Source organism: Anabas testudineus, chromosome 5 (assembly GCF_900324465.2).
Source record: "Anabas testudineus chromosome 5, fAnaTes1.2, whole genome shotgun sequence".
NCBI lineage: Eukaryota > Metazoa > Chordata > Actinopteri > Anabantiformes > Anabantidae > Anabas > Anabas testudineus.
Window position 1 is genome coordinate 24,447,470 of NC_046614.1, and position 11,323 is coordinate 24,458,792.

General features: G+C 40.6%; 1 protein-coding gene across 1 annotated transcript; it reads right to left on the reverse strand.

Moving 5' to 3' along the window:
* Window positions 1–728: 728 nt before the first annotated feature.
* Window positions 729–8,456, reverse strand: si:dkey-43k4.5 (potassium voltage-gated channel subfamily S member 2). Its single transcript, XM_026348916.1, has 10 exons — window positions 8,421–8,456; window positions 7,804–7,938; window positions 7,573–7,706; window positions 6,519–6,683; window positions 6,221–6,443; window positions 5,629–5,691; window positions 5,382–5,543; window positions 5,043–5,126; window positions 1,831–1,923; window positions 729–1,417 (listed from the first exon to the last, which is right to left on the reverse strand). The coding sequence occupies exons 1-10, from the start codon at window positions 8,454–8,456 to the stop codon at window positions 977–979; spliced, it is 1,536 nt and encodes a 511-aa protein (XP_026204701.1). The 3' UTR covers window positions 729–976.
* Window positions 8,457–11,323: the final 2,867 nt, after the last annotated feature.

Sequence of the window (11,323 nt, forward strand, 5' to 3'; positions counted from 1 at the left end):
AGCTCACAGGAAGTGAGCAGGATGTATCCTCTGGGGACGACGAACATGCTCATAAAAAGTCACAATTCATCCAAAACCTTTGAGACATTTTAATCAAAATCAAAGTGGTGGAACGATCGGCGCTGCCGTCTTCACATGTTCGTTGTTACGAGTAACTAAGAGAAAAATGAACTAATTAGTTAAAACGAATTAACACAGAGATGTTAAGATAAACTGTTCACGTCTGTTCTGGGAGGTTAAACAGATCTTAACATGCTTCAGGAGCTAAATATCAAACTTTATTTATGCTGAAGAACTGTTTTCTGTCTTCAGTTTGTCCTTCACACTGTCTCCATCAGGAGGACACCTGTCAGAGCAGGTGCTGTGTTTCAGCGGTTTTCATTGGTCCAGTGCTCTCAGGTATTCTACCTAAACATTAATAATACTTGATGTGATGTTTTAAAGTATTTCATGTGCTGAATATGAGACGTTGAGATTTTGAACTTAAACAGATTTAAGAAACAAAATCAACACAACTTTCAGATCTGTCTGTAATAGATTTGAATTTGTAACGACCAGCTTCGGTCTCATATTTACGACGTGAGTTTCTTTTTCTGTCTCCGTCCACAAAAGTACTTTCCACAGATTTTCCTTTGATTTTTTATTGTTTCTCATCATCATGCATGTTATTTCATCACAGAACTGTTCTCCAGTCGTTTCTGGATTCAGATTCAGATTCAGTCCAACATGCACAAGTGTCACAAGTGATCGAGGACAAACTACATCATGTCAGTGTCCAGAGTCCGAGTCCACCTCCTCGTCATGTGTCAAACATTAATCGATTTTTATAGAAGCTAAACACATTTGAATCAAACTGTGCCTTCGATGTTTGTTCCGTCCACTTCATAACTTTTGACCTTGGATCAGATCAAATCTGACCTTGAAGTGAGAGCCGACTTTAATCTGTTGGTCGATGAACTAAAACCTCTGATCCTCTTCACAGCTGATGCATCTCCTTCTTCATCACGATGGACATGTATGATGGATGCTCCAAGTAGCTGTAATTGATTACTCCTCCTTCGTCCTCATAATCTATATCGTCCTCCTCGATGTCGTCGATGTCGTCGTCGTCCAGACACCGGCTGTCCCCGTCCGACTCCTCGTCGTCCCCCGGCTCGCTCTCGCAGCTCATCCTGATCTTCCTGCGGTTGTTGTTCCTCACCGACGCCTCCAGAGCTTTCTGTCGACGGTAGAAGTGGGAGAACTTGTTGAAGATGATGGTGATGGGCAGCGCCACCACCAGGGTGCCGCCCAGTATGCAGCCGCTGGCCGCCAGCTTCCCGACCACAGTGACGGGCACCACGTCCCCGTAACCCACCGTGGTCATGCTCACCGTCCCCCACCACCAGCAGGCCGGGATGGTGTCCAGACCTACGTCCTGGAAACAGATGCACAGAAACAGGTTTTAACCCATTTAACCCAAAACACAGAGACTTTAGAGTTGTTGCTGCTGGATTCAGGTGATTCAGTGACAGCTTGCATTAGTTCTGGCTCCTCGTTGGATGTACCAGACTCTGGCTGGTGGTTTGGACTTTGCTGCTGTATTTGTTTCTACCTTTAGTGAACGGTGCACACACTCAGGTGCTCCGTGATGCTCACTTCTCTGTCTGCTGATCATCACTGTCACCTGTCTGAACTCTCTCTCAGCTTCCCTGCAGTCCTGTGTCTCCTGTCCTGGACCACGACACCACACCTGTCCATGTTGTACTGAATCTAAATCTGAATCTGACCGGTTTCTTCTGGGAGCAGAGGGAAACTCTGAGTGATGCCAGAACAAACATCAGACTTCACCTCTTCGTACTCTGCGGTGTAAGCGATGCCAGAGAAGACGGACACTCCGACAGCGAGGTACAGCAGCAGGATGCCGACCTCACGGTAACTGTGCTGCAGACAAAGGGACAGAGGCTCGTTAGAAACCTGCAACAGACAGTGACTCTCATCTTTAAACCCTGTTAGAGCTGCAGACCTCAGTACAGCACAGTTCACACAGTAAGACTGTTGCATGATGTTTTGAAGATTAAACTGGCTCCAAAAGTAAAGATGAGAGAAGTTCAAATGTTGGCACAGTTTCATGTATTTAACTCGATTTCATGGTTCCAGCTCCTGAAATCAGAAGATATTCTGCTTTTCCAGTGAATCATTTAGTTTTAAGGTTTAGACTCTTGACAGAGATATTATGAAATCATCACTTCTGTCTGTTCGATTAAAAAAAGGCATTTTACATCAACTATTATTAGAAGAAAAATATTCATCAGCTGCAGCCCAGAAAAACAAAAAGCATGAAAACTTGTTCAACAACAGTAAAGTGCTGCTCACACACTGATGCAGGAATAATAATAATAATAATAATATTAATGTAATGATTTAATCACCAGTGTCTCAATGAACCTAATAATAATAACAATAATAATAATTTAATGATTTAATAGTTTACACACCAATAATAATAATAATAATAATAATAATAATAAAACTTTCAAATGGAGAGAACTATTCTCTTTTCATTCTGTCTCTGAGGACAAAGAAATCAACTGTCCTCAGTTCAGCCTCTATTAAAAATAGAATCCAGTCGTCTGTTAATAAATAATACGCAGCCCATTTAGTACTAAATATTTCAGATAACTCAGTGTTGTTTTCCTTTTAAGAAAAAATTAATTAAATACATTTCTTTATATATAAATTTCCAGGTCCTGTCCAGATGACAAATAATAAATTATTACATTAAAATAATTTACACAGTTTATGTAGCGTCTATTATTTTTAAACTTAAATTTTACAATGTACAATACACTTTATATAATTTACTGACACAATATAATACTTAATTTTTATATATCATTTTATATATATGTATCATTATAAAGTAGTTGATAGTTTTCTAGGTTATGTAATTGTACTGCATTTAAATAAAACTGTATCAGTCGGTTTCTAAACAGAAGCTCAACCTGCAGCATCATGTTTTTGTAATATAATATTTATAATATACAATAATATTACATTATATTGTAATATAATTACAATATAAAAATCTAAATATGAAATCATGACGCTCTTTGATGCTCACATGTCGAATAACCTTTATTCTTTAGTGCTTTTACTTTCTTACACTTTATTATATTTATTATTTTCTGCTGGCAGCACGAAAGCAAAAAAACATTGTTCCGCAAAGTACAAATATATTTTAAAATGTGTTTATTGTGTTTACAAGTTAAAGTAGAAGCAGTCGAAGCACTTTGGCTCAGACTCAAACGATGTTCAGGGTTTTTTCTGTTAGTCGAGATGTAGAGAAGGAACCAAAGAGCTCTCAGCGTCTCACTCCTGATGCTGCTCACGGATCGGGATCTTTTATTAAAGTGCTGCTTCAGTCGCAAAGTAAATATAATTACATTTACAGCGACATATTAAAAATGACAACAGATTGTTTGAGACAAAGATTCAGCGTTTAGTGATGTTCTACACACAGATCACGCTCTCATCATGATTCTGGAGCAGGGATCCACCCTGTGTTATAATACATGAAGCTCTCACACACTTCACATCTTACAGCAAGTGAAGCAGATGGAACGAAACCCAGGAGGAGCTGCAGGAGCTGCAGGAGCTGCACAGGCCGTGGTTTATTATGCATCAGACACAACGTTGCAGCTGATGTAACTGACAGAGCCACAGGATTGACTTTAACAAACTGGAACTGTTTGTTGATCCACAAACACATGGTTTATAAATTATAATCTGCTCATTTATTTAATCTCCTAGTTTTTATATAGAATGAAAACAAAAATAAAACTTTAAAAGTTGGATTCATGTAATGATCAACTCACAGCTGAATGTAAATTTACTGTATCCAGCAGTTTCTGTGTAGCTGTGAATGTTTTTATCTAAAAGCTGCTGTTCAGTGGCGACTGGACTTTTTCCTCAAGTTCTCCAACTTGTTTCACGGCTCAGTCAAAGTCAAACTGCCTCAGGAGTGAAAGAACTTCATTATAAGTATCTGAAAAGTGACGTCGTTGCCCTCGTCCTCAGCTGAGGGAGAGTTGCTTCAGTTTGACATCCTTTACGCCCTGTTCCGATATATAACAGTAAAGTTTTTCATCACTCCTGAGGCGTAATGAACAATTTATTATTATATTATATTATTATAAGACTGCATAGCAAATTTTAAAACACTTCTCCTCACATATAAAGCTCTTAATAATCAGGCTCCATCTTATCTTAAAGACCTCTTATTGTCCCAGCAGAACTCTCCGTTCTCAGACTGCAGGTCTACAGTTTTATTTTATAAGGTCTTAAACCTTAAACACTGTCAGGTGCGATGTCTGCTTGTAGAGGTGAAAATAAAACCGACTCAAAGCTGCAGACTAGAGACAGAAACTCCACTAATGCAGCCTAAATCTCACAAGCATCATTTTCACTGCTTTAATTTGCAGCTGAGCAATGAGCAGCACATCGGGATGGAGATGCAGAACATTATAGACACATAACTCTGCAGCCGCTTCCTCACACACATATTTAGAATCCATTTATGGCTTCGTTAAGAGGAAATTAAACAAATTTGCAAACGTGGCGCCGAAAAGCTAAGTGAGTGTAAAACTGCTTCAGAAATGCTGAGTGAGAAAAGAAACAGATTCAGCAGGATGTGAAGTAAAGTTCTGTTAAATCAGCTGCATGTGAGTCTGTCTATAGAAAACAGACACACACACTCTGGGGGTTCGCTCCAGCCTTTTTAATAAGTGTCTCACATTGAACTGTTTGCTTTTTTCAATCAGCTGTTTATTGTGCTGGTCTCACACAGTCTGCAGCGCGGCCCTGAAGCCTCACACGTCTTCAAATTGCTAAAAATCGATACCACATGTTCAAAAACAGCACAAAACCCAAATCTGCTCTCAGTCAACAGCGTGCTGAAAGGTCAGCAGGACCACATCACGACAAAATGAAAATCAATCACACGTTTTCTTTCTCAGTGTCAGACATGGAACTGTCTGGGAAGCAGACTCAGCTGGACTCACCCTCAGCGTCGCCCCCAGCGAACGCAGACCTGTCGAGTGCCGGGCCAACTTCAAAACTCTGAAGATCCTCATTAACCTGAACACCTGAGACAGAGACACGAGGTTTAGTCTTTCTCCCAACAACCTCTAAGACGTGCACGTTGTAACCATGGCGACACAAATCATGGTGACAGCATTGTGGCCTACATTTCCCAGGATTCCCTTCAGCTACTTTAATGATGCCATCATTAAGCAACTTGACTGAGAGCATGTGGAGCAAATAGAAAATAATACTATTGATAATTCAGATATAATCTGAGAACAGATTTATGAACAGCAGCTTTGTGTTCCTCCTCGAACCTGTATGAGTCGTCCGAGGTCTCCCAGCTCAGACTCGGACCCCACCGCCAGGTCAAAGATCACGGTGATGTAGATGGGAACCACAGACACCATGTCGATGATGTTCAGCGGGTGATGGAAGAACTTCTTCCTGTTTGGTGCGAGCAGCAGCCGCGTCACCACCTTCACAGATGAAACAAACACTCAGCATGTGTTTTTCAGCAGCAGCTGTTTCTCTGCACCAAAGATGCTGTTTTAATGTCGTCACCTCAAAAGTGAACCAGCAGGTGCAGAACACCTCCAGAGCCTGCATGGTCGGGTCCTCGATCAGCTTCCCATCAGAGTCGAACGTCTGAGAGAAAAAAGCTGATTAAATATCTCCTCTGATGTTTTTCTGCTCAGCACACAGATGAATGTCTGGACTGGTTATTAATTCAGCCATCAGCTGTTTAACAGCTGCGTTGTTGACACCTCTGTCTCTGCACTCTTTAACTCCCTCATCTTTACGAACTGAGCTTCCTTCGATCAGCAGCTCAACAGACAAATCACTTCTCCTTTAAAGACACATGATCTGAACTCATTCACCTCTCGCTAACTCGAGTTCAGCTTCATCGTAATGATTTGTGTGAATATGTCGGTGAGCTTGGAGATGATCAGAGAGTTGCATCGGTCTGTGGGTGCTACATCAGACAGAGACAGAGCTGCCCCCCCCCACTCTTATATTAACTTGTATTAGTTGAAGCAGGTCCTGCTGCTGAGCACCGATGGATCTTTGGAGTTACTTTGGTGCTGAACAAACTTAAAACACGATGATTCTCATGATGTTCTGGAGACATGGACACGCTCAGATTTGACTCCACCTCACAGTTTGAAAAGCTCCGATCCAAACTACTCCCACTCTCTGCGCTGACCTGATATTCTGGGATGCTGTTGATACACATGGTAGCGATGGATGTGAGCACCACTCCGATGGAGAGCAGACTGAAGAGCTTGCTGGGGATGGAGTATCCTGGATTCTCCAGCGTCAGCCACAGACACTTCCGGAAGTTCCCACAACGCACCTCCTGGAAGTGCTGGATGTCTCTGTGAGGGTGGAGGAAGACGTGAAGACGGAGAAGGAAGAAACACAGACAGACGTTAAGGGCCCGGTGTCTTTACCTGTTCAGGTCCGATATCTCGTCCACAGACGTGTCGATGCTGCTGACGTCACTCTCGTCGTCCCAGCTGTGGTGCCGGCTGCTCTCCAGCTTACGGTCATGATACCTGTAACTGCAGCAACTGTCCAGGAAGAACTCGTTGATGCCCCAGTACTCGATCTCCTGACTGTGTGGGACAGGAGACAAATCAACTCCAGTTTGTGTAGCAGGTTTAAATTATGAAAAGAAACCTGATAAAAACACGACGACTCCACTAATCATCTAAAAACCCCTCAGATGGATTGAGAGGAAGGAATTCCCTCTTTCACACCTGTTCGTTCACCTGCTTCTGGTTTTTAGGTCTGTTTCATGTTGATGTGGTTTAAACACGACAGGATCGTTCAGCTCGGATCATTGTCTCAGTAAAAAAATAAAAAACACCTGAGGTTCCCATAACAACAGCACGTCTTGTTCTTCATGAGAGGTTTTATCAGTCAATAATAATAGAAATAATAATTATAAGACAGAGTGAAGGTTACAAGATCTTCAGCTGCACAAATGATAATGATTCAGTTCAAAACATCTCATCATCTCAGCAGCGTTTACGCTGTTGAAATAAGCAGCTGTAGCATTAAAGTGATGAACACATTATGTATCTATAATTAAAACATTTATATAATATTCTGCATAAAGACGACTTTTACTCTTCTACTTTTACTTGGGTAACATTTTGAATACAGGACTTAATAATATTATGTAGTACTTCTACACAGTGGTACTGCTACTTTAATAACAGGTCAGCAGGTGGAAAACCTTCTAAATAACTCCCCAGGACACGAGCTGCTGTTCAGGTGGTTTCTGTATGTGATGTTAACTTAACACTTTTACTGTGTCCACATTTCATTATCATTCATTGAAATGATCGTGCACATTTACTTCAGGACATAACTTTGTCACAACGCTGCTGAGTTTTGTTACGTTACATTGGACAAATCTTTTTTATTGTCTCTTTATCGATATATCAAATTAACTGACACAGACAGATGCTGTTAAACATTAGACGACGACAGACAGACCTGAAGGAGAAGACACACAGCTCCTCCATGATGTGAAGTTTGCCGGTCTGGTAAAAGTGCAGAACATATGGGAACAGACCTGGATTCCTGTCAAAATAAAACTCCTTCTGCTGCACGTCGTAGTCATCACACACCTACAGGAGCGAGGAAAAGAAGACAGAATAAGAAAAACAACATATTCCTGAAGTCAAACACGTTCCTAAGACTTGTCATTTAGCGTCACCCTCCCACCTGCAGTATATCTTCCTCTGAATCACAGGACAGAAGTTTTCCCAGTCGGGTATCAGGGAATTTCTTCAGCGTGCTGCAACAGAGGCTCCTCTTCAGACCTCCGACGTTCACATGAAGGAGACCCTCGTCAGAGTCCTGGTGGATCCAGCTGGGCACACTTTCCTTCACCATGATTATCTGTAGTACAGGTAGTAGTACTCCTGTAACTGTAGTATTAGTATTACAGTATATTAACATTAGAATAACGTGAGAAGATCCTGTCTCGCTCACAGGGGATTCAAATCTAATTAGACACATAAAGTTCTAAAGGAGTTGGTGTTTCATGTTTTTAGACAGTGATACTGGAGAGATGCATTAAAGTCTCTCCACAGATTAAAATCAAAGGTGCTGCAGCTCATGGTCGACGTCTTAAAACACCAGTCCACCTTAAGTGCTGCTGTTCTAATTCCTTCTGTTCTAACTGACCTGAAGTCTGGAGACTGTTGTCGCTCCCACTTTAAGATCTGACAAAGAAGAAGAACAAAACGCTCCACCCAGAACATGGTCTCACTACAGTATCCTCTCATTTACACTGTGACCATGACACTACTCAGATATCACAGTTAATACGTATAAACATGTTCAGAAATGTTCTGTAAAGCTCCAGAGGACATAAATAGTCGCTTCTTAATTAGGCTTTCACAGTGTTTGTGCAGCTCCTAATATAAGCTATTAGTTTTTATGATAGAGGTGAATTAGCAGCGTATTAGGACCAGGACGGAGATTTCTTTTTAATTTTGAACGTTGACACGAAGTTAAAACTTTTAAAGCTGAGTCAAACTGTCAGGTTTGGCTCATACACATCGTTAGTGTGTTAGTGCACAATCAGAAGAAGAAGAACCCAAACAAACATATTAGTATTATTTTATATCATCATTATATTATTTTATACATATTAAAAAATGCGAGGTTAGTTAAAACTCTCTGATTCAGTTTCTGTTCTGTTTCTTCTGATGAACGTTACGTGAATGTTTTTTTTTTTTTGTGGTTATCGACGTATTTACTGTGGACATCAGCCTTCTCATGCAGATTCAGTTACATAGGAGCTGCCATATTTAGACCAACCACAACCTTATAGTGAGGAGTAAGTCAAATGAAAAACAATCCTCACTAAAACGTCCTCTTGTACCCGAATATTTATGAATATTGTAACTCAAAGAATGTCCAGATTTCAATACTTGAAACACATCACTGCTCCTCACGTTTGTAGTTTTTGTTTCTTCATTATCACTTGATGACTGAGTCACACATTCACCGTCCTGCTGCCAGAGACGTCCTCCTGTGTGAGGAAGGTCTGATAAAAACTACAGTGACCACTTAGTCATTGGTGGAAGAAATACTCTAACCATAACCATGAGTGCTTTTCTTGCCCAAATCTAAACTCACACAAGACTCGACCTCGCACTTCAAACGCCCTCCATCCACTCCGTTTTCACCATTTATAAATGCAACGTTTCATTCATTTAAACAACCCACTGCATCACAGCATATTATTATATAATTCTGTTTAAGTCAGGAGTCCAGAAGTATTATCATAAAAGTGTTAAAGAATTAAAAGTAAAAGAGCAGCTTCTCTCTTTTCTTAAGAGACAAACATTATTTAACCAGGTGTGAATCCAAGTTTCAGACAGAACAACATGAAAAACATCCACAGCTTTGAGCTTTGTTCTTAACTAGTAAGAAGAGGAGAAGTATTGAAGTATAAAGGAGTAAAACATGGAAATATGAAGTGAAATAGAAGTACTTTAAGGTACTTTTAGTGACTGCACCGGTATTTGTCTTCATTAGGAGCTGTGAACATTCTGACATTGAACCTGCAGCTTTACTGGAACCGAGCCTGAACGTGATTCAGATTCATTCTCTGTTCTTCCTTCTCAAGCTGAGTCAGCCATCACCAAAGCCCCCCATGAAGAGTTTCTGACAAGAAGAAGCCTTAGTTAGTTTTATTATCTGCTCTAATTTCCTCTGCTCTGCTAAATGCACTTCTAAGACCAGACAGCCAGACTCTAATTTGATGCACAGAACACAGCGAGCGCTGGTTCAGAGCCAAAAGGCTTTTACTGCACTTTAATTCTTCACTGACTGCACAGAAGTCCATGTTTGAATCGTCTCGGTGTCTCTGTGTAACACCCAAAACACTTCAATTATAATTAACTTTCTATTCAACATTAACAGTGGTGCCGAACAACTTTGTTTCCATGTGACCAAGATAAAAAAAAACATGTAGAAGCAGCCAAAACAGAAATAACTCCCACACATGCTCATCTACTGCACTGCTAGTACAAACACCCACACCGTGTGCACACTTTCACAATCAAAACTACACAATTAAATCTCAACTGATAAATAAAAAGTTCACGTCAAACTGGGGAAAGATTTTTATACACTGAAAAATATTGTGAAACTTCTCAGTCGCTTTTTTGCCAAAGGCTTTAAATGTTCCCACGGCTGCTTAAAATAAGTTAAATTTACAGCACAACATTATTATTACTGCCACGAGGTTTAATTCAGTCCAGTTAAGAAATGTTGGTTTCATATTGCTTAGCAACAAGAGACGTTTAAGGGAACAGAGGTGATATTTGGGTCATTTTTAGTTTTAGTTTTTTATTTCTGATCAGAGTGATACCTCCTGGTGTAAATATCTCTCGCTCTCAGTGAGCTGAAGGTATCCGTCCATTTGGAGGCAGCAGTAAGTGCCTGCTCCAGGTAAAGTGTAGCTATAATGTAATGTAATAATGTTATATAGTCTCTAATTGCATGGGGAAGGAAATGGCCTGAAGAATCGTGGATAGGTGCTAACCTAATGTGGACCTAATGGTGTTCTAACCAGAGCAGTCTGACTTCATCGCTCTGTGAATCTTTCACTCTCTTCCTGAAGGTATTTAATCAGGTTTTACCGTCTCTCTCTTTCTCCTCAGCTCAGTTGTTTGTGGTCACACGAGCTGCCTCCAGTCAACTGTGGCAGCTGAAATCTGTCTTAATCTGTCCGCAGCATGTTAGTGTGAATGTGGAGGTGGGTGTGTTTGTATGTGGGAAACATGTTAGCGTTTAACTACCAGTGGTGGATAATAACCAAGTACATTTACTCAGTAGTACAATTAGAGATCAGCTGTTTGTGCTTTACTTGAGTATTTCAGATTCAAACTAAAGTTTGGATTTAAAAATCTGTGATTTGTTAGTTGGGACAGGGTCTAAATAAGACTTAAAATACTGATTCTAAAATTAGAATGTTAACTGGTAACAGGTGACAACATCGTGACGGCTATAAAAGAGGCATCCACCAAATGTTGGTTTTAGCAAGCAAAGACATGCTGGAGCTGTTGTGCCAAACTTTGTGACACAATTGTCAGTCGACTGAAAAAGTGTAGAACGGAGTGTGATGAATATAGTCTCAGGCGTAGTCGCAGTGGTCCATTGACAGCATCCACTGCTTCATTCAGAAATGCAACCTGAAACTCAACGAGTATACAACGAGGAAGCC